Source organism: Choloepus didactylus, chromosome 4, assembly GCF_015220235.1.
Source record: "Choloepus didactylus isolate mChoDid1 chromosome 4, mChoDid1.pri, whole genome shotgun sequence".
NCBI lineage: Eukaryota > Metazoa > Chordata > Mammalia > Pilosa > Megalonychidae > Choloepus > Choloepus didactylus.
Genome location: NC_051310.1, coordinates 138282361 through 138306815, shown reverse-complemented (window position 1 = coordinate 138306815; position 24455 = coordinate 138282361). Strand labels below are relative to the sequence as shown.

Sequence of the window (24455 nt, the reverse complement as noted above, 5' to 3'; positions counted from 1 at the left end):
TGCAATATTCATCAATGAAGCATTCTCTCCAATTCTTTCTATCCCTTCCTTCCACGTTCTCCTTCTATATTTCTTTTATCTTACACCTTGTTCCTTTTCTTCTCCCTTTCTTTTCTCCCCTTCTTTTTGTGTCTATTTACTTTTTTCTCTCCCTTTCATTTTATTGATTTGTTTTTTTAAAGAGGTTATCAATCAAGGTCTTTCTAGAAAAACAGAAACCTTTCTAAGTATTTAAACAAAAGGAAATTTAATACCAGGAATTGGTAATAAAGGTGATAAGAAGGGCTGAGAAACCAACAAGGAGACAAAAATGAAAGGTAATCTAAAGATTAGTCAAAAACAGGAAGCTACCACTATCCCTGCTGGCAGGACAAAAGGAAATAGTGGTATTATTGGAGTCCAGGGGCTAGGGTCCCTGTGGTTACTGAAACCACAGTAGGCTTGTTTGATGGCAACTCGAGCCAGAGAAGGGCTGTAGTCATTGCCAGCGATTCCCCACAAGGCAGAGGGAGGTTGCAGAAATACATAGGTTTTTCTTCCTCCTGCTTTTCAGTATCCTGCCAGTGCCTCCCGCTGGCTGAAACCAAGCAGTTGAAGAGGGACCCTGGGAAATATGCCCTGCAAAGGTGGTCTGTTACAATACAGAACAGAAAAGGGTGAGGATAAGTTCTGAAAAAAGCAGGGCCAGGACTGGTACAAAAGGCAAGTGTTCTTTTTTCAAATTTTGAATTTTTAACATTTGACTGAACTAGAATAGCAAGTTCAGCACTGATCTACTCCAAGAATATAACTGTAAAATTATTACAACCTACTGTGATAGGACACAATATAAACCATAAAGCTGATTTTTTAACAATTCATTTTGATAGCACTGGAAATCTGAATACTTTGGAAGAAATGAGGAATCACAGAAAAGAACTTAACAGAAGACAAGTGAGTGTTGAGAAGGGTGGCAGGAGATAAAGGCAGACAGTCACATAAACTCTGACATGGGCAGGGAGGGAAAAAGACACTGATTAATGAAAAAGGAGAAAGGAAGAGGCAGAAAATGAACACACTAAAAGGTATCATGGGAGAAATAAAGTAAAAGTAACTCAGAACTGACTGTAAGAAAGATGAAAAATAGTGGGCAAAAATAGTGGGAAGTTAGGAGGGTTGATGAAGGGTCAATATAGTAATAAGGCAGAAAGTTTCTGAGAGAGAGACACCTCTCATCAGGAATGGAAACATCTTTGATCTACTAAATTTCTTTCTTTCTCTCCTGAGACACCCTCCTGAGATGTGTGCTATCAGAGTTACTGTTTTGGACACAGCCCCAATTAGCATTCTTTTGATAATTAGACATGACTCTATGACTGTTTGCAGCAGGGATCCTCCCCTCCACCGCCCTGATTTAAAATTGGGGTGAGACAACAGGTGTGGGGAAAATAAGTACAATGAATGGTAGTCATAATGGAACAAGCGGAAATTCCAGGTGTCTATGGCTACTGGTTTTATCCCCACTCCTTTAAGCGTGTGAAGTAGGAATCTCATATTTTTGCTACTCCCTTCAATCAAATGCTAATCAATATAAAAGCTTAGCAAACAACTTAATTTAAAATTTCCAAAGTGTTTAATAAACCAACAATGTCATTTTGCTCCCATAGTACCTCTGAAGCAAAGGCCTTACAGTATCCCAATATTCCTGGAAAAGGAGGAACAAATTTGTAGGTAAAGATAGATAGCTACAGAGTGCATTGTACTCTCCTTCTGCAGAATCTGCAAGAAAATAAAAATATATTTAATAAGCACACTATTCTTATCTGGTCAACCTATTAACAGAGTTTCTTCATAGTTTATACTCTATATAAAGTATATTTTGTGCTCTCTAAATATTGAGTAAATAAGCCAGAGTGATCCCTTTAAAACAAATCTTTTATGTTTTGAGTCACTCTCCAGATTAGATTGAGTCACTCTCTAGATTAGACCCCTTCAATATCTAATCATTTAGTATAAAATAAAAAGTCCTTATTATGGCATAAAGGCCCTAAACAATCTGCCTTGACTGCTTCCTGGACTTCATCTCCTGCCACCCTCTCCTTTTTCATTGTGCTTCAGCCACACTCGTCTCTGCTGTTCTCTGACCAGGCCCAGCAAATCTTTGCATTTATTTGAAGGCTGCCTTCAACTTTCTGCACTACTTACTCCTGTCTACATCAGGTCTTAGCTCAATGTCTCTTATAGAGAAGCCTTCCATGATACCTAGTAAAAAAGCTCCCCACACTGGCCCCAGCACTCTATATTCCCATGACCTGCTTTATTTTTCTTTGCATCGCTTATCACCATTTGACATTATATATTTATGTTTGTTTATATTTGGACTTCTCCCACTAAAAGAAAAATCACTGACAGTGTAAGGACTTTATTTTATTCACTGCTATACTGTGGCACCTACTAGATAATAAATTAATAAATGATTTTTTTTTGTACAAACACAGATCTGCACTGGCAACATTTGGGAAGTGACCTCCTATATTATACAGAACTAGGACAAACCTATGTCAGATAAATCCTGGTGAACTCAGTTCAAGATAAAGAAAACGATAGCTGGGAAAACTGATCCCAGTCAATTTATTCTCAAAGGACAAAGGGAAGAATCTCAGCAATTTTGGTGACTCCTCCAAATTCATATAAACATTCTGATTTTTACCCATATAAAGCCACAAGGAGGTCTTCTCTACTTTGGTCTAGATTTATAGGCAAGTAAAGGAGAAAGAAAATGACCCTGTTATTCAAATATACATGGTCTTGGTTGGTTCCAACAGGCCTTTCAGAGCAGTATTTTAATACTCTTGTAACAGATATAGTCACGTTTAAAATTCAAATAGAGTATACAATAAAGTTTTCCTTTACCTAGACATTTCTCTCTAAAGGTAACCAATGTTTCTAATTTCTTGTATATCCTATCAGTTATATTCTACTTGCAGACATTTTATTAGCGCAAGCACATAAACTACATATAAAAGGAGCCAAGAATAGGTCTTGCACACTATGAGGCTAATATCCTTTTTTATTTCATCTTTAACCTACCCTTGGGTAGGGGGCACACCTGTTCAGAGAGAACATAGGTGAAAGAAGTGGGGAATGAGGAAGTAGTTCTGCTTGCTCTGACTCTGCATTCTTAAACATGAAGGTAAAAACATAAAAACAGTCTCTTATTTACAACTGTGATTTCAGTTTCCTACTTACTAGTAAGCAGCTCTTCAGGTGGAGTTACCCCAAGCAAATAGTGAAAAAACAACGCAGCACAGCGAAGGTAAGGGATGATGCCGTTCTTCAATGAGACCCACAAATACCAGCCAGGAATACCACACCCAACACAGCTAAGAGACAATAATTTCAGAACAGATACTGATCAGACTAAAACCCTAGATTTTAAACACATCCCCCTCCAAAAACAGTTAAGCATTTGTATAATTTTTACCCATGTAATTTAAAACAAAGTATTAACGAGCTAATAGCTACCATCTTTAAATCTAATAGTTTCCTAAAGAAAACCAAAATTCTTGCATATTTTACCATGTAGATTTTTAAAACAAACAATTACTCTTTTTTCCTAGGTAGCAATAAAAAATCAAACCAAATCAAACCATTAAAAAAAACTATCTTAAAGAAATGATTCTTTAGAAGAAAAGTTCACTCTTCAACATAAAACATAAAGCTTTTTAAAATGTGCATTTTTTTGAACTTAAAAAACCCTGTAATGAGATATGGAACAGAAATATTTATCAATAACTAAACCAAAGCACATAAGTTAACTACAAAACTAGTGATTTCCTGATTTCTCTATTAAATATTTTTATCAATAACTAAACCAAAGCACATAAGTTAACTACAAAACTAGTGCTTTCCTGATTTCTCTATTAAAAATGAGTGGTGAAGAAGATGAAGATAAAGCGGGGGACTTTGGCAGAAAGCAAAGCTCAGTAGCACACTCCTACTATATTTTTGGCTTTATTCTCTGCACTGCCAATATATTTCACATATTACTCACAACAGGCTTAAAAAAATCCCTTTAGTTAGTTAAGTACATCAAATGTATGGACTGCTGTAAAATGACAACCTATAATTGATATTTTCAATATTTATTTAAATTCTAAATGCTGCCTTTCGTTGAAATTCTATCAACTTTTTTGCCTGTGTTCTCAGAATAGTTTACAAGAATAAAGATGTGTTAAAGCTTATTTCAATCTTAAAAACAAATAAATGAGCAGCTGATATTCCAACCTACTACTGCTTTACTCCAAGACAAAATTCTCAGAGTAACTTTACTTCACTGTTAGCCTACCCTGTAGCAAACAAGGTCACATATCAAGAGTCCTTAACTGATTTTTGAAAATTGGAGTTGAAATGGTTCAAGAGTTACACTGTTAAACAGATGAATAAAGATGTGGAATTATTAAAACAATACTGAAGGAGATTGGATTAATGGACTGCTACCCACCCACTCATATATTGGGAAACTTCTGCAAAGAAAGAAGACGCAGAATGAGCCTCTTCACTGTCTTCTTGAACCTGAGCAAGGGGGAGGCCTGAAAAAGAAATTCTGAAAGATAAATTCATGAAATTTCCATTTACAATTTATAAATTATACCCCATTACATGGTTTCAGGATAATAAACAATGTCAATTAAAATAGGGTTCCTTCTTTCCCTTGATCTAAATCTAAATAGTTAATTCTGAATATTACAACTGCTAGTTATACTAGCTGTAGAAACAAATAGGGCAGAATCTCAGACTCGTTAAATATGAGTATTTAATAAATATTTATCTCATTAAAATATAACCAGGTAAATAAATTAGTGGTCATCTACCTGCCCTGGGTTCCTAAGAGTCTTAGCCAGCAGGTAGAAATTCAACTTCTAGAAAGTGAAGCAGGTTGCTTTCCTGTCTCATGCTCATAAACAGAACCTTTTGAGATCCTTTTCCTCCATTCACCTATCCTTAAGGAGGACCATCCTAAACCTTCCTGGTAATTGCCATCTCTCCCACTTACGTTAAGGCTCTGGGTAAGCCATTTAAGTTTTCTGAACTTCAGTTTTCTTATATTAAAATGGGAATATTAATGTCTTCCTTTCAGGTTGCTGTGAGGGACATCTGGGCAGAGTTCTCTCATTTTAAAAATGCTTTTGTTTATATATTAACTCATCTGAATGGCCACTGTTAAAATTATCCCAATTCTCTTATCTTAGATGAACACTGTCAGTTCTTTTCTCTTTTAAAATAAGATCTTTCTGGAAATAAACATTTTTTTTTTTAAAGAGGAAAAAGTATCCAGTCATATAGATATTTCCAATTCAAATGTAAGAGTTGACTATTTGTATATGATTATTTTTTTTGTTTGAGATAATGTTTACAAGCAACAAAACACACAAATCTTAATTGCACCATTTTATGAATTTTGATAAATGCATATACTCATGTATTAAGATTACAGGGTTTTTATTTAACTTTCTTGGTTTTATTCTGGTGTCTTTCCTTTTATTGGCTCCCAATAACATTAACACAATTACATGCTTGATTTCTCCTAAAAATTACCTAAAATAATCTCAAATAGTAGTATTAGTTACTGCTAGTACCACTAATATGAATTCAGTTTGATTTTTTTGTAGTTTCTTTTGTTATCAGAATATATCCCACAAGGGATGTATTCTTTTTTTTTTTTTTTTTTTATCATCATTTTATTGAGATATATTCACATACCACGCAGTCATACAAAACAAATTGTACTTTCGATTGTTTACAGTACCATTACATAGTTGTACATTCATCACCTAAATCAATCCCTGACACCTTCATTAGCACACACACAAAAATAACAAGAATAATAATTAGAGTGAAAAAGAGCAATTGAAGTAAAAAAGAACACTAGGTACCTTTGTTTGTTTGCTTCCCCTACTTTTCTACACATCCATCCATAAACTAGACAAAGTGGAGTTTGGTCCTTATGGCATTCCCAATCCCACTGTCACCCCTCATAAGCTACATTTTTATACAACTGTCTTCGAGATTCATGGGTTCTGGGTTGTAGTTTAATAGTTTCAGGTATCCACCACCAGCTACCCCAATTCTTTAGAACCTAAAAAAGGTTGTCTGAAGTGTGCGTAAGAGTGCCCACCAGAGTGATCTCTTGGCTCGTTTTGGAATCTCTCTGCCACTGAAGCTTATTTCATTTCCTTTCACATCCCTCTTTTGGTCAAGAAGATGTTCTCCATCCCACGATGCCGGGTCTACATTCCTCCCCGGGAGTCATATTCCACGTTGCCAGGGAGATTCACTTCCCTGGGTGTCTGATCCCACGTAGGGGGGAGGGCAGTGATTTCACCTTTCAAGTTGGCTTAGCCAGAGAGAGAGGGCCACATCTGAGCAACAAAGAGGCATTCAGGAGGAGACTCTTAGGCACAAATACAGGGAGGCCTAGCCTCTCCTTTGCAGCAACCGTCTTCCCAAGGGTAAAACTTATGGTAGAGGGCTCAACCCATCGAACCACCAGTCCCCTATGTCTGTGGTCATGTTAGCAACCATGGAGGTGGGGTAGGCGAATACCCCTGCATTCTCCACAGGCTCCTCAAGGGGGCACTACATCTTTTTTTTTTTTTTCCTTGTTTGTCTTTTTTCTTTTCTTTTTTTTTTTTTTTAACTTTCCCTTCTTTTTTCAAATCAACTGTATGAAAAAAAAAGTTAAAAAGAAAACAAACATACAATAAAAGAACATTTCAAAGAGACCATAGCAAGGGAGTAAGAAAAAGACAACTAACCTAAGATAACTGCTTAACTTCCAACATGTTCCTACTTTACCCCAAGAAAGTTACATAATATAGCAACATTTCAGTGAACTTGTTCCTACTACATCCATCAGAAATTAACAGACCATAGTCATTTCTGGGCATCCCCAGAACGTTAAATAGCTTATCTGTTCTTCTTGGATTATTGTTCCCCCTTCCTTAATTGCTCTCTACTGCTAGTTCCCCTACATTCTACATTATAAACCATTTGTTTTACATTTTTCAAAGTTCACATTAGTGGTAGCATATAATATTTCTCTTTTTGTGCCTGGCTTATTTCGCTCAGCATTATGTCTTCAAGGTTCATCCATGTTGTCATATGTTTCACCAGATCGTTCCTTCTTACTGCCGCGTAGTATTCCATCGTGTGTATATACCACATTTTATTTATCCACTCATCTGTTGAAGGACATTTGGGTTGTTTCCATCTCTTGGCAATTGTGAATAATGCTGCTATGAACATTGGCGTGCAGATATCTGTTCGTGTCACTGCTTTCCGTTCTTCCGGGTATATACCGAGAAGTGCAATCGCTGGATCGAATGGTAGCTCTATATCTAGTTTTCTAAGGAACTGCCAGACTGACTTCCAGAGTGGCTGAACCATTATACAGTCCCACCAACAATGAATAAGAGTTCCAATTTCTCCACATCCCCTCCAGCATTTGTAGTTTCCTGTTTGTTTAATGGCAGCCATTCTAACCGGTGTTAGATGGTATCTCATTGTGGTCTTAATTTGCATCTCTCTAATAGCTAGTGAAGCTGAACATTTTTTCATGTGTTTCTTGGCCATTTGTATTTCCTCTTCAGAGAACTGTCTTTTCATATCTTTTGCCCATTTTATAATTGGGCTGTCTGTACTATTGTCATTGAGTTGTAGGATTTCTTTGTATATGCAAGATATCAGTCTTTTGTCCGATACATGGTTTCCAAAAATTTTTTCCCATTGAGTTGGCTGCCTCTTTACCTTTTTGAGAAATTCCTTTGAGGTGCAGAAACTTCTAAGCTTGAGGAGTTCCCATTTATCTATTTTCTCTTTTGTTGCTTGTGCTTTGGGTGTAAAGTCTAGGAAGTGGCCTCCTAATACAAGGTCTTGAAGATGTTTTCCTACATTATCTTCTAGGAGTTTTATGGTACTTTCTTTTATATTGAGATCTTTGGTCCATTTTGAGTTAATTTTTGTGTAGGGGGTGAGGTAGGGGTCCTCTTTCATTCTTTTGGATATGGATATCCAACTCTCCCAGCCCCATTTATTGAAAAGACCATTATGGCTCAGTTCGGTGACTTTGGGGGCCTTATCAAAGATCAGTCGGCCATAGATCTGAGGGTCTATCTCTGAATTCTCAATTCGATTCCATTGATCTATATGTCTATCTTTGTGCCAGTACCATGCTGTTTTGGCAACTGTGGCTTTATAATAAGCTTCAAAGTCAGGGAGTGTAAGTCCTCCCACTTCGTTTTTCTTTTTTAGAGTGTCTTTAGCAATTCGAGGCATCTTCCCTTTCCAAATAAATTTGATAACTAGCTTTTCCAAGTCTGCAAAGTAGGTTGTTGGAATTTTGATTGGGATTGGGATGTATTCTTAAAATACTGTGTTTTAAAGTCACTTGAAATAATTATTTTCTTGATCTAATTTACATAGTTAGGTTAAACTGTTTTTAATTTTACAAAATTATTTTCCTCCATTTTGATTTATTTTTCTTTTAATGAAAACATTTATAAGGTTCTAAAGTAAAATCTGTATTAAAAAAGAATATTCCAGGGTCTTTGCTTGGATCCCTGTTCCCTTTACCTTATACCTAACAGACAACTATTTTTAATTAGTTTTTGGTTTATACTTCTATTGTTTCTTTTTTAAAAAAATATAACCAAATATAAATATATGTAACCATATGTATGCATATATACATGTAAAATACACAAAGGTACTATACTATAATCACTATTCTCTGCACTCTCCTTTTTTACTTATAATATATCCTAGTGATCACTTCATATCAGTAGATTTCCCTCATTCCTTTTTACAGTTGCAGAGGATTCCATTACAGGGATACACCATAGGTTATTCAATCAATTCCCAACTGACAGACAGCTGAGTTGTTTCTGGTGTTTTGCTGTTCCAAATAATGCTTGTATCATTTCATATTTTTGCCAATATATCTTTGGGATAGATTCCTGGATGTGGGATAGCTGGGTCAAAGAGTAAGTGCATATGTAATTTTGCAAGATACTATACTAAGGGTACTTTAATTATCTTGTTGTCTTCTAAATTATTTGAACTTTCATTAGCCCTTATTGGTCACTGATACCCAGAATTAGACTTCACATTCTATTAAGAGCAGAGTCTAGAGGAATGACTATATCATAATTCTATAATGTTATATTACTCACGTAGCCTCAAATGAACATTCATTCAAAAAAACATTTAATGACACTTATCAGGTACAACAAAGGTTTAGGAAGGAAGATTTTAAAATTGGAGTGTTGTCTATAAAGAAATGTACAGTGGGGATGCAAGAACAGAAAGAGGAAAGGGGTGGAACAACAATAAGGTATCCCACAAATAAGTATAAAACAAGATGCTATGTGGTAAGTGCTACAAGATGAACAAAGTACTATCATTCTAGCTGGAGGAATTAAGAATGGCTTTATTGACAGGATTATCAAAAGGTACTCAGGTAGGGACCAACCTCAAAGACCCTAAACTTTAGGCTGGATATTGGGGAATTTGAAAAGAAGGGAAAAGCAGGTCCAAATGGTCTCCCTGCGTATCTGCAGAGCAGTCACAAGTTAGACAATCAAGTAGTTCAGCTCATCATCCCTTTCATAGCTATCCCTTTCCCTGTTTAAAAAGCACCCATAAAGAAACAAATGCTTGATCATTAAACAAAGACACGATATAGGACTTAGAAATATATAATATAATTAGTAACAAGCATAATTAATTTTTCCAGTAAAACATTGGTAAATGCTATTTACAGTCAACACTCAGATAGAAACTTTACCTGTGTCTATGGTAAGAAGTATCTGAAGCATGTGTGCCATGGTGATCAAATGGAAGAGATAAAGTTGATTATAGGAAGAACTAACTGATGAAGGCTGCAGATCAACAGTATCATCCCAATATAAGGATGGGAATGCTAACACAGCACCTACCTGTGGGAGAAAATGGATGACATAAACATATGTAACAAAGACCAAAACTGAATAATATTACAACTAAATGCACAGGGCACCAGATCTTGCATATGGTTCTTTTTTTTTTTTTTTTTTTTTAAGCCACCATATTTTTCCCAGTTATTTAACAGAATTATCTTAGAATATAAAGTACCATAAATAGAGGACAAAGGTCACCACCAATTCTAGGTCTAGGTCTACCCGGGGGTTCAGAAGATTCAACATTGTAATCACTTGGAGAGCTCTAAAAATAACAGTAATGCATAGGCCCCCACTCCAGTCCAATGAAATTAGAATCTCTGGGGGTAGGGCCCGGGCACCGGTATTCTTTTAAAAGTTCTCCAAGAGATTCAGACAGACCAGTCAGGGTTGAAAACCACTGGGCAGAGGCCTAGATAATGAGGGATGGGGACACTGGCTAACTCAGCATCCACTAACTCAATGCTCTACTCCTCTCCCTCCCTGCCAAACCCACCACTCTCTTTAGAACTCAGTTTGAAGTAATAGTTATACTGTCAAGGAATTCACAGGGATGGAAAAGTACTAAGAAACTTGCAAAACAGTTGCTACCTGTCCTGAGGTTTTTGTGGCAAGCCTAGAGGCATCCATGGCCTGGTCCCTAGCACCAAAAAATCATTTTAAGGTAGCTCACACTGTCATTCACTACTTATAATGCAAAAAAAAAAAGGGGGGGGGAAGGGGGCATAATATAGAATTAGACAACGTTTGCTTGTAGAGACACCAGCTAAACCAAATATAACCAAATAGGACAAGACTTAGTAAAATTAAATATGCTTTTGATTTTGAAGTTATTTTGATGTTCCCAGTTAAATCGTTACTACATTCACTAAGAAACCTATTAGTAAAAGAATGAATGATAGAGACCAAACCATACAGGCTGAACACCAGTAATTTATAATCTTGAACAGAGAGCATGAATTGAATTAAGAAAATACATGAAACTATACACTTGAGTGATAAATATATATATATATATATATATATTTAATGTTACTGCAAACTTACCAAAACATGAAACAGATCTACAGACAGAAGGCATGGTGTATCTTCTGATTTTAGGTTAGGAAGAACAACTTAAAAAAAAAAAAATTAATGTAATTCAGTAAGGTAGCAATGTTGCTTAAATAGAATGGAAGATATAAACACCTAAATCAAAAATTTAATGGGGTTATATAAATACAGACACTAGTATACATCACACCTTTAAGGTATGGGAACCAAAACTAAAAATAAACTGAAGTGAGAAAAGGCTTCTAGACAGCTTGGGTACAATTTAAGGGTTGAAAGGTAAGATCAAGGAGGAAAAGGTAAATGAACTAGTATAACTAAACAGCGATTGCTCACTGACTATGTTAAATGAATAAGAACTGATTTTATAATATGTTCCTTACCCCTTTCACTCTAACTGTACATTTCTAAATGTTCTGTAATACATAAAATAGGTGCACAAATCTGGGGTGGGGAATAGGGAAGAGTATGCAAAACTGTGTAGGTGAGATGAGGACAGAAGACTGTCCTGAATATAAATTTAGATAATGGTTTGCATGGATTGATGAGTAGAAGGAAATTGCACACAGTTCAAAAGCTATTGTCTTTCTAATTTAGTTAGTCTCTAAGGAAAAGCAATAAATTCAGAAGTCAGGGAAAGAATGCCAAGGAAATTAAATAAAGACATCAAGAGAACATGAATGGTTTTGTAAATATATAAAAATGAAGGAATGAATTACATCTCAATAAAGCTGGTTTGTTCTCTCTCTCTTTTTTTTAGTGAGGAGGAGAATCTCTTTAGGGATTAGGTTAGTTTCTTAACCCCAAACTCAAGATTCTCAACAAAAAGCAGAAAGGTTAAGAGCATGGGCTTTGGAATCAGACAGAACTGGGTTCCAGTAGTGGCTGTGAATACGTACCACAGGCAATTTGCATTAACTCCTCTGAACTCTACAGTGTATAGAAGACTGTTAGGAGGGTTCATTAACATATGCATTTAAAGCAATTATCCCAATGATTGGCAAACAGTAATCACTCAATAAACAATATTAATATTGGCTACATAATACAAGGTTAAGTGACCATGAAGCTCTGTCATTAATTAGCTATGTGACCTTTGACAAGTTGCTTACTATTTCTAGGTTTCACTTCTTCATATTAAAAATTTTCAATAATATTTCTGATGTATTAGTTAACATGTCCATGATACTACCTATCTTATTCTCTTCTCAGTGTTACAAGTTACCTTCAGGATGTTTAAATAACTTCTAATCCCTTGTCCTGAAGTCAGCCAGTTCAATACCCTTTCTGTCATCAAATATTTCTTACAGGTAGCCCTGAAACTACTTTTTTTCTGGCTGCTGAAAATATTTATTTTAAAATTTATTTGAAACCATAGGTCAATTTTGGCATGCATATTTTCATTTTACCTATCAGTTAAAATGTCCCTTTATGCTCAAACATCTCAGCAACATTTATGTGATATAGTGAGGAAAGCATGGGCTTTATGGTCAGACCTATACTCAAATATTAGGTCTCTCTTTTACTGGTTTTGTAACTTTGGGCCAGTAACTTTTCTATTCCTCAATTTTCTTATCTGTAAATGGGTATAATGGTAGTTAGAAGAAATGAGATTATATTAAAAGATCCTAGTAGAGTGCCTGGCATATAGTTAGCAGTGGTCACTGTCTACTGCAACTGCATATCAAAACAATATTCAAGGCTACATAACATAAGATTCCAACTATATAACATCCTGGAAAAACTAAAGAGACAGCAAAAAGACCATGGGTTGCCAGAGGTTCGGGGTTGCGGAAGAGGGATGAATAAATACCGTACAAGGGATTTTTAGGGCAGTGAAACTATTCTAAACGATATAAATACATGATAATATACATTTGTCAAAACCTACAGAACGGTACAACACAAAGAGTGAAGCCAGATGGAAACTATGACTTTAGTTAATAATAACGTATTTATATTGGTTCATGAACTATAATAAGTGTACCACATTAATGCAAGATGCTAATAATAGGAGAAACTGGATGGAAAGGGAGTAAATGGGAACTTTCTGTACTGTCTGCTCAGTTTTCTATAACCCTAAAACTATTAATTAAAAAAATATTTTATCACCTTTCACACAAAGCAGCTCCCTATTTCAGACTTCCCTGTTTGTCTCATTCTGTTATTAATTTTTATTCAATCTCACCCAATCCACCCCAATTCCTTCCCTACTTATTGCTACTACGTCAACATGCTTTTGATACCTCTATTTTCCCTTCCTTTAATACAACCTATACAATAACTATCAAATTAACTTCACAACCATTGCCAGAGACTTTTCAAAGTTTCTCAATTACCTAAAGAAAAAAGTTCAAACTACTCACCAGTACATTTAAGACATTCTATTTTTATCAAAACAACTTTATACTTTTCTGTCTATAGGTACCACTACTCCTATCAAACTTGTCTACTTGAATATACCATGCACTTTCTGACCTCCTTGATCTTTGTTCAAACTGTATCCTGTGCTTGAAATGCCCTTTCTGCTCCTCTTAACTTATCCATTATGCATCCTTCCTTCAAGACTCAAATAAAATCCTACCCTTTATGAGAGGAAAGAAAAGCATTGGCCCACAGTGATTGCTTCTTTGTATCAATTTGTGAAGCACACATTTGTACAACACACCTGATATGTGACTACTTCATAATGCATGTTTTTACACGGAGATTCTGTTTCTTCAATTCAATAGTAAGTCTTATGACAGCAGGGACCATAACTTATATCTCTTTACACAGTTTACAGCCTTTAACAGCTACCACGGAGTCTTGTGATAATAAAATAAAGATGCTCCTGCTAATAAATGCTCACACTACAAACTTTCATAGATAGGAACAAAACTATACTACAGAGCTAATGCACATCAATTCTATTAGTTATCGGTAATTAAAGACCTTGCACCATCATTGTAGTCTCTGCCATCTATGATGAATGTTAACTACCTCCTTGTTTGTGCTTATTATTTTTTTTTTCCAGTTAGGTATTCATTTATTGACCATAGGTTTTCACTTGCCTCTTTTTTAAATACAATTTTATTGAGATATAATCACATAACATACAATCATTCAAATTGTACAGTTTTTCACAGTATTGTCATATAGTTGTGCTTTCATCACCAAAATCAAACTTCGAAAATTTTCATTACTCCAAAAAATAAAATGAAAATCAAAATAAAAAAGAATATCCAAAACATCCCATTCCCCTCCTCCCCTCACTGTTCATTTACATTTTTTAAAAATACAGTTTGAGATACATTCACACACCCTATAGTCATCCACAGTGTACAATCAACTATTCACAGTACAATCATATAGTTGTGCATTTATCACCAGAATTAACTTTTGAACATTTCTCTTACTCCTAAATAAATAAATAAATAAATAAAATAAAAATAAAAATACTCAAAACATTTCATCCCCCCATCCCACCCTATTTTTCCTTTAGTTTTTGTCCCCATTTTTCTACTCATCTGTCCATATACTGGACAAAGGGACTGTGAGCCACGAGGTTTTCACAATCAGACAGTCACACCCTGTAAGCTAGAGTTATGCAACTGTCTTCAAGAACCAAGGCTACCGGGTTGCAGTTCCACAGTTTCAGGTATTTCCTTCTAGCTATTCCAATACACTAAAAACTAAAAAGCAATATCTACACAACACATAAAAATGCCCTCCAGAGTGACCTCTTGACCCCATTTAAAATCTCTCAGCCGCTGAAACTCTGTTTTGTTTCATTTCACTTCCCTTTTTTTGGTCAAGCAGATTTTCTCAATCCCATGATGCCGTGTCGAGGCCACCAGAGTCACATTCCAGGTTGCCAGGGAAATTTATACCCCTAGGAGTCAAGTCCAACATAGGGGGTTGGGCAGTGAGTTCACCTGCTGCATGGGCTTAGCTAGAGAGAGAGGGCCACATATGAGCAACAAAGAGGTTCTCTGGGGAGACTCTTAGCACAATTGTAAGTAGTCTCAGCCTCTCCTTTGCAGCAACAAGCTTCACAAGGGCATGCCCCAAGATCCAGGGCTCATCCTACCAAACAGCCAACCCTCAACATTAGCGAGAATGCCAGTAAAACCCAGGTGGGGAAGTCTAACATTTCTGCAGTCTTCCCCAGTGCCCCAGGGGTCCCTGCAAACATATCCTTATTCTCTGCTCAAATTACTTTGGGATGTATTGGAATTTCACACTAACCTGTACAAACCTACCAGATCTCACTTCCTATCCAAAGTTCCATGTAATTATGGTATTTGAATAAACTGACCGTGCAAGTTAAATGATTTAGTGCGCTGCAGAAAATCCCGCACCAAATAAACATCTCTTTCCTTGGTCTCACACAGAACTTGAAGTTTTAAAACAGTATCATCCTTTACCCTTTGGCCTGTTTTGCCTTAGTCCTAAACAGATCCACTTCATTCAAATCTCAAATTGAGGTCTGAACTCTTTTTCAGCTTTTTTAAGTTACTATATGAGGTAATACTGACATTCATAGCTGCCAAGCTCTAGCTCCAAGTCTTGGATGTCACACAGATACTCAAAGTTTCAGAGACCGACCAGGTTATACACAAAGAGTTCAGCATCTCAGAATTTAGAGATAACCATTACAACTCAGGAATAGATGTGACTGCTGTAAGAGCTTACAATCTAGGGACCATTACAATAAGCATTTCCATGATAAGCTGTGCTCTAAGATTCAACTCTCAGAGTTTACACATTATAGTTAGTCACTATTAGTGAGGCGTTATAATGTTTGTCTTATTGTTTCTGGTTTACTTCACTCAAAATGCTGTCCTCAAGATCTATTCACCTAGTTGCATGTCTCACAGCTTCATTCCTTCGTGCACCCACTCACTATTCTATTGAATGCACACACCACAGTTCACCATTCCGTTCGTTATGCACACACCACAGTTCACCATTCTGTTTGTCAGCTGATATATTCCTAGGTCACCTCCATCCTTTGCAAATTGTGAATACTGCCACCATAAACAGAAGTGTGCAAATGTCCATTCGTGTCCCTGCTCTCAGATCTTCCAAGTATATACCCCATAAAGAGGTTGCAGAACCTTATGGCACCTACATACTTAGCTTCTTGTGGAACCACCACACTGTCCTCCAGATAGGCTACTCCATTCTACTTCCCCACCAACAGTAAATAAATACATCCCCCTCTCCATGTTTTCTTCAGTACTAGTATCCCTCTGTTTATATTTTCCCCTGCAATTTTATAGATATATTCATATACCATGCAATCGTCCAGTGTACAATCAATTGTTCACTGTATCATCATGTAGTGCATTCATCACCACAATCAGCACTTGAACATATTCATTACTTCAAAAAATATTTTTAAAAAGAAAAATAAAAAAGATTAAAAAATTAAAATACCATACAATACAATATACTAATGTCAGACAACAATACCACCAACATGCTTATTTTTGAGGTGTTTTAAACATTACAAATCCCATAATGTACAATGAGTGCAAAAGCAGTGAGTCTATTTGGAAGTACTAATAAAACAAAGTATTCAAATTATGACTGAAATGAGAGATTATCAAAATATTTTTTTTTTTAAAGGTAATAAAGTTAGATGTTGCCTCTCTGGATAAACTGTTATCCAGATGGGCAATAGGATAAACTGTTCAATAACTGGAAGAGTCCCTAAGAACGAAGACATGTAACACACGGAAAGTTCTGGCCTGTGCAACTGACCAGCAAGGGAGAAAGTTAAATGTAAAAAGGGAAAAAATTTTAAGTGTGTGGCTAGGGGAACTTCTGTGTAAAAACATAATTATAATTATCAATATTAGATTTCTATTCACATGATATTAATTCAGGAGATAGCTGGAAGTTAATTTGAAAACACAAAATCTAACCATGGTGGAAGTTCTAATGAAAGTTGGGTGGCAGCAATGGATGGATCTGTAGAATCCCCAAATCATCAGAGTGAGCAGAAAGAAGAAGCTCTTAGGAAGAGCTCCTAAGAAGCTTGTGGGGATTAACAAGAAGGAAAGTTACCTACTTCAACAGATTTCTAAGGTAAAGAAACTGGTCTATTTTGGGGGAAAAATGCCTGCTAGATCACCTAAAAGACTACTATGCATGGCTTTTAAGCTTAAAAAAGTGAACTCTCTTATTTGGAAATGTACCCGGGAAGCACAAGCTTTAAATCCCCACACCAGTGACATTCTGAATTATGAACAAACAGAACTATAAACAGTCCTTCTAAATCTGACCTGTTTAGTGCAGAGGAGCTCCTATAGACCTGACATGCCCAAAATGGAAATGCAGATAACTGAAATGAAACAGCAAAATCAGCTTCTACTGCATAATCTCCAATCCTTTTTTTATTTTTATAGTGAGAGTACCATAAGCTATTAGTAAATTAGAAAATTGTCAGAATTTGAGAAAACCAGTTCTATTTTAGCATGCCCCTCAATAAAAGTACATGTACCTGAATTCTGATATTATCACACTCAGCATTTCTATTATTTTTAATGATTTTGACTTGGACTCACCAACAAAATTAAACATTATTTTAAAATGATCTGCCCATGTTGTTGCTCCTTTTTCTAACCTGACTGGGGATACAAGGATGTTAGTGGTTGTGGATACGGATTCAAAAGGCAAGGGAGTCCAGGCCAACAAAGTAGTTAGGTGGGTAGAAGGGCCATGAACAGAAAACATTTGGAAAATACCTGACTACTTATAAAATTGCAGGTATTAAGGGCAGCTGTGTGTTTGTTTTATTTAGGGGGCAGCTATGTGCTTTGTTTTGTTTTATTTTATTTTTTTTTTCTTTTTGTAAGGCGGCTGTAGGCACTAATATTTTCATTTGTGAGTACTCAAAATTAGTGGAGGGTGTTGCTTCCCAGTGAAATGCACTCTAAGGCAGTGGAAAAAGACATGTAAATTACAACAGTAATAATTCAGAGAAGACTCTACCTGATAGGAGACGAATCAGATGTTTCTGTATCAGAACTTGAGGACAGGTAATCCTCTGTGCAATGGCAAACTGCATTAATGCTTTCAGACCATTATGCTAGATTATAAGGGAAAAGAAGAAAAAAAAAAGGTAAGGAAAGGTGATAGACCTAATGAGTCTGCCCAAATTAGGTTGCAGACTATACACTTTCCATTCTTGCAAGTAAATTACAATATTCTTAACACTTTTTAAAAAGTTGTATGACCTTAACAAATTTCTAATAGTTCTTCCACAACAAAGAGGTATTAAAGCTATGATCATTTTGATTCCCATCTAAGAACTCATTTTCACCAGAGTCAGTTTATTAAATGTTTGGCTTAATCTCTCTATTGAGGCCTGAGCAAATATATTTATAGAAATTCTAAAATGACAGAAAATCACTGACTTCAGGGAATAGGTCTTCTGCTTTCCAAATGGCATTATGGAAACTTTGGGAAAGTACATTTGTGGACCACAAGCCCTCTATGTCAGCTGTCAGCAAACTGAGAGGGAACTGGCTAGGATGGAGTAGTTTAGGGAATCCTCAGATGCCTCTTCTGTCTCCACTGGATTACCGAGCACATTTTTTGAGTACTTTCTCCAGGATCCCCTACATCGTGAGGCTTAGGTCTGAGGCAGGAGTATAGTCCTGTAGTAGTGCCAGGATCTGCCAATCAAGGAGTCAGGACTTAGGTTTTTTTCTTGAATTCAGTGTGATGATTTACCTAGAACTAAGCCAGAATTAACAATCTATGTTATTTGATGATGCAAAGTTAATGAGGGGAAAAGAATGTAGGAGATACCAGATTTCTGATTTGATGATAAACCGAACATCACCTGAAATCTCTGAATGTAAATTTCTGAATTACATTTAACCATTCAAACTAAGTTGTGAAAGAGCACAATGTTGGCTATTCGGTCTCCTATAAGCAGCTAGCAGCTACTTTTTTACAGAATGCTGATCATTTTTATAGAAAAAGGGGTGAATACAGATCAAATAATTGGTAAGTTAACTCTGGACTCCCTTAAAAGAAAGCACATCTCCCTCGGCTGACCCCTTTATGCCTTTGCCATCTCTCTAGCCTACTCCCCAACTAGAGCTGAACCATGCCCTTTCTTCAAGAAAGGACTGTACAGTTAAGACTTTTTGGAGACTGATAGATCTGTATCTGAGATGCAGCTCTGCCATTTCACTGCTGTGTAATTTTTTGTAAAGTTAACCTCTTTGATCTTCGACTTCCCTATCTATAAAAGAGTAACAGTCAATATCTCAATGAGTTAGCTGGGATAGTTTAATGAGTGAGTGTACCTTAAAAAAAGAAGTACACCATGAGTTACATGTATTGTGCTGAAATTTACATACCTGTCTATTTTGAAGTGCTCCAAACAGAGGTTTTCCTTCATCTCCCATTAGGTTTTCTCAAAGACCAAGCAAAACAAAAATAATGAATACTAAATGTTGCTACAATTGTATATTGTATTTTGTGTCTTATCTATCAGATCTCCTTTTACTGACTATATTTTTGACCAAATAATTTGCAGTTTTCCCCTTTAAAGTCTCATGTTTGAGTCTATGCCAAAATTTCCCAATTTTTAAGTGAGAGTATACTAGGGAAGCAAATGTAGAGCATTTGCTATTTACTAGCATACATAATAAAGTCCCCACAGTGATCTATAAAGAATGCTTGAGAAAAACAAAGCAGTCTGGCTCATTTATCCTCCTTTTAATCTCTCTCTTCCATGCAAAAAATAATGTTTGTATTTAGTCAAACTCCATTTTGTTTTAAAATAATACTTGAGGCAGATAAAGCAACATTATTGCACTTACCAGTATTATTTTGAAAGAATTATGTAGATTTATAGAAAAAAAAGGAGGAAGTTGAAAATACCAAAATACATGGATTCAGAAATATTGCCTTCTCAGACAGGGTTTTTGTTGCTAAAATACTCGTATTTTCAGTGATCCTTGGCAGCAGAAATGTCTATGTGCGGAAGGCTTATTTCCTATCCCCCCCCCCCCCCTTTTGAATAGACACCTAGTAAAGGACCCTTCTGGTTTGATGCCTCAACTATCATTCTATGCTAACATATTCTGTACATGTCTCTCTAGCCTCACAGATGAGCTAAAAGTAAGCAGTTTATATGCTATGAATAAAGTATTATGTCCACTGAATGGAAAAAGTACTATAGTGTATACACTATAAAATTATAATATAATATAAAAAAAAGCACTCTAGTGTATACAATACACTATAATATAGCATTATATTAATCAAATTGAATCCAATTACTGGTTATAGAACCACATATGAAAAGACTCAGTGCTATCTCCAGTAAATTTCTCATCTCCTTTATGTCGAAACTGCAACCCTTTTCATGTTTAGAATCTGAACATACATTTCTGATTGCTAATCTTTATCTTCTCAAAGATAACAAAATGTAAAATATCTTTATTTAACGTCTGAAGAGACTTAGACTCCAAGAGAATCTTTATATTTCTTATCAATTTGCTCAGATTCTATTCTATCTACATCTTATTTGTACTAGTTCTCATTTATTTGATCATAGCAAGCATAAACCAGTGTCTAAACTCACAATTTAAGTCTAACAGGTTTGGAAGTGACTCCTAAAATCTGTTCATATAAACTGATGCTAGTATGCAGGAAAGTTTTGGGAAAGAAGTGGCTTCAAACTACTTAGTACGAATCATGAAAGTTTCATGTTACAAAAATATATTTAAATGAATAAAATGTAGTAGACACCATTAAAAGCAATCAAAAATATATATTAGAGAGGGAGCTCAAGCTTTGCTCTGATAAAGATGATATGAGGAAATTTCAGTTCTTATTCTTTTTTATATAGTACTATACCGTGTTTCTTTAATAAGCAAATATGCTAATTTAAAAAGTGAAAGAATTCTTCACTGTCGTATATTTCTACAAAAAACTTTCACTATTGTAGCAATAGAGAATATGACAGTAGGCTTCATTTCAGACGTGGTTGGATCCAGCCTGCTAATCTCTGTCTCCTGACTGTACACATCAGTCTTCCTTTCCCTTTTCTGGTTATTTTTTAAGTGACTTTGGTTTCCCTCTTTTCCTCTCAAATTATAAAAGAAAAAAAAATTACTGAATATTCCTGAGTTGATTGTTCTTTCTCTGTTGCCTTTATTTCTTGATCTTCTAATGTTGTGAATGTGCCAACTTTTAAATGTAGCTTACTTCATGCTGTCCCTTTCAAACATTTTTAGTTTATGCTGCATATGGCTACTACTGGAGGTGAAAAGAGACCAACATAGAAAAATTCTCAGACTTAATAGCATTAGGCCACACTAATCATCTGAAATATCAATAATCCTCAGATTCTAAATCAAAACTATTCTGAGCCATCAGGAAAAAAATGGAATAAATTTAAGGTTAATCAATGTTAATTCCATTTCTATGAAACCTCCAAATCAGTTCTCTCGCAGGCCTTACCAATTGCCTGCATAGTGAAAGCACATGTGCTCCAGGTCATCATGGGGATTCGAGGATCAGTTTCATCAGGAGGCACTTTCAGTCCAATTCTATAAATTGTTGTGGCAAAGTGAATGACCATTTCCTTGATGCTATTAGAATATTTGATCCTAAAAATAAAACAAGAAAAACATATATATGATTTAGTAAAGGGGCAACCTACTGAGAAGTCCAATTAAATACTGAAGCAACAAAAACAATTTAACTCTTTCTGACATAAGTAAATTGCTCTGTCAACTTAGAGATCAGGGCCTTTGAAGAAGATTGATTCAATAAGAAAAAATGGGAAAAGCAGAACTATTATCTCCTACAGGTAAAAATATCTCTTACAAAACGGTAATGGTGCATAAATTTTTGATTTCTGTAAAAGCAGTAGTAAATGATTACAGCTGAGAGGGTCCAGGCCTAAATTAAGAGACAGACTTGACAGAGAAGGAAAGAAATTCAGAGGAAAGAGATCTGGCCTAACAAGTTTTGTTATCTGGAAAAGGATCAAGAAGTACTTTTGTGTTGATAGCAGTGTGTGTGTGTGTGTGTGTGTGTGTGTGTGTGTGTGTCAGAGAGAGAGAGAGATGATACCACATATTTGTGTGTGTGTGTGTGTGTGTGTGTGTAAGAGAGAGAGAGAGATGATACCACATATTTGTAGTTATAATTTCTGGTTTTCTAAACTTCCATTTATAACAAGTATTTTCAGTAGCAGTCAGATAGATAATATAAACAAGGATCACATCTAGAAAAAAGAACCTGAGATAATATTCAGAAAATATAATACCTGATTTGGCTACATTATATTTTTCAGTGTCTTTGCTTTGAAAGCATCTTCACATTTTCAAAGTGTTATTCCAATAACCTTATGAAGCTGGTTTAGGGGCTATTGACTCTACTTTACACACAAGAAAAATTAATATGGGGGAGGGGTCATCTGAGACTTTTTGGAAGTCACAGAACAAGTTAGATATAACTTCCAATCAAATTCTGGTCCTCTTGTAGGTTAGACCACATAGAACTGACATTTTTGTTGATCAGAAGCAGTCAAATATCAGTTTCACATGGTTCACTCTAATGCATATTACTCCAACACCCCAAACCATTTAATTTTACTAACACAAATAACACTCTGGAGAGAAAAAATAAAATAAAAACAGAATCAAAAACAATTTTACAAATAAGGAAGGAAGGGAGGGAAAGATGGAGGGAGGGAGGAAGGAAGGGAGAAAGGAAGAGGGAAGAAGAATGTTCTCTACGCTTATTTTTACAACCATATACAACCTTCTCTTAACTATTTAGACACTTACGAAGACTGAACTCCAAAACTCAGGATGGAGTGGAACTCAAAAGTGGAATCACCCATTCCTTGATTAAATAAGACAGGAATTGTTGGTTTTTCTCCTTATAAATTGAAGGAAAAAAGGAAGAAAAATCATGAATACTTTTCAGTCTGACACATACTTTTCTAATTTTTTAAAATTATATAGAATCATTATAGAAAATCTTAGAAATTCTTATAATCAAAAAACAAGCACTCAAATTTCTCCATCCAGATAATCACAAATAACATGTGGGTACTATTTTTTTCTGTTCTCTCTATAAATACTACACATTCAGATTTTTTTTAAAAGGGCAATATCATAGCACCATTCTGTATCTTGCTTTTTCACCTATTAGATCACAAATGTCATTCCACATAACTCCCCATGTATATTTCCATTTTTAATGACTGCATAGTATTCTATTAGTAAAGCAGCAAACATTAGTGATTAAGAGTAAAGCATCTGAAACCAAGCTGCGTGGATTTGAGTTCTAGCTCTGCTACTTACTGTTACTAAGATCTTGGAAGAGTACTAAACCTCTTCTTCACTGAATACGAATTGCTTTTCCTCTAAATGGAATGACTCCCCCCCACCCCCCTCTGGCTGCTTTTGAGAATTTTTTTTTCTTTATCTTTGGTTTTCAGCAGTTTATGATGTCTGAACAACCCTCCATAACTTTTCCCCATACTCTCCACACTATTCCCCACCATATACCCTCTACTTAGGCCAGACATTTTCAAGGTCTGAAAATGCCATGCTCACACTTTTCTAAAAAGCATTTCTCTTTTCTTTATCTGAACAAGATCTCCTTATCCCTACCACCCATCTAGATTTGGTTCAAGGCCAAATCACATCCCATTTTCTTCATGATGCCCTCCCCTCTATTTCAACCTCTAATGATCATTCCCTTCTCTAAAATCTTATGAGGCTTATTGTTTTGTACTATGAAATCTGATTACTAATTCTACCTCCTCTTGTATCATTTTCACAACTATGTAACATGCAAATTTATAAGGTCAACATGGCAGGAAACAAAAGCCTTGTAAGTATATTGTATATGGTAAATGTATGGTAAGCATATGGTAAAACGATAAAATATTTTGATGTGTTGGATTGATTATGTTGATGAGAAATAAAACCATCATCCCCACTATTCTCTGTAACTTTTGTATACACTCTTTATTTTTACAATATGAGACTGAAAGGAAAAAATTACTGAAGCATAATGTGATGGTTAGGTTCATGTGTCAACTTGGCCAGGTGATGGTATCCAGGTGTCTGGTCAAGCAAGGACATTTGTGGCTAGTTTAATAAACCAGAAGGCTGGTTTATTAAATCATTAGTCAACTGGCTGCAGCTGTGACTGATTACATCAATGAAGGGCGTGTCTTCCACACTGAGAGAATTCAATCAGCTGGATTTAATCCAATCAGTTGAGGACCTTCACTACTTCTGCTAGCCAGTGAAATGTTTCCTGAGGAGTTCACTGGAACTCTTCATTGGAGCTGCCAGTTCACTGCCTGAGGAGCTCATTGAACACCTTCATTGGAATTGCCAGTTTGCTGCCTGCCCCACGGAATTTGTACTCATGCATCCC

General features: G+C 35.7%; 1 protein-coding gene across 3 annotated transcripts in view; it reads right to left on the bottom strand.

Annotated features, from left to right (window-relative positions):
* Window positions 1-24455, bottom strand: part of UBR1 (ubiquitin protein ligase E3 component n-recognin 1) — a 239617-nt gene that overhangs the window by 9250 nt on the left and 205912 nt on the right. For 2 of the 3 annotated variants that reach the window (XM_037834168.1, XM_037834167.1), the window contains exons 34-42: window positions 22844-22937; window positions 21507-21655; window positions 19394-19449; window positions 18012-18108; window positions 11025-11092; window positions 9827-9977; window positions 4484-4571; window positions 3229-3362; window positions 1650-1758 (exon numbers count right to left, since the gene is read on the bottom strand). In XM_037834168.1, coding sequence (XP_037690096.1) covers window positions 1650-1758; window positions 3229-3362; window positions 4484-4571; window positions 9827-9977; window positions 11025-11092; window positions 18012-18108; window positions 19394-19449; window positions 21507-21655; window positions 22844-22937 — 946 coding nt within the window. Of the gene's footprint in view, window positions 1-1649; window positions 1759-3228; window positions 3363-4483; window positions 4572-9826; window positions 9978-11024; window positions 11093-16450; window positions 17362-18011; window positions 18109-19393; window positions 19450-21506; window positions 21656-22843; window positions 22938-24455 lie in introns of those variants that run through there. The other variant, XM_037834169.1, reaches the window with a different exon arrangement.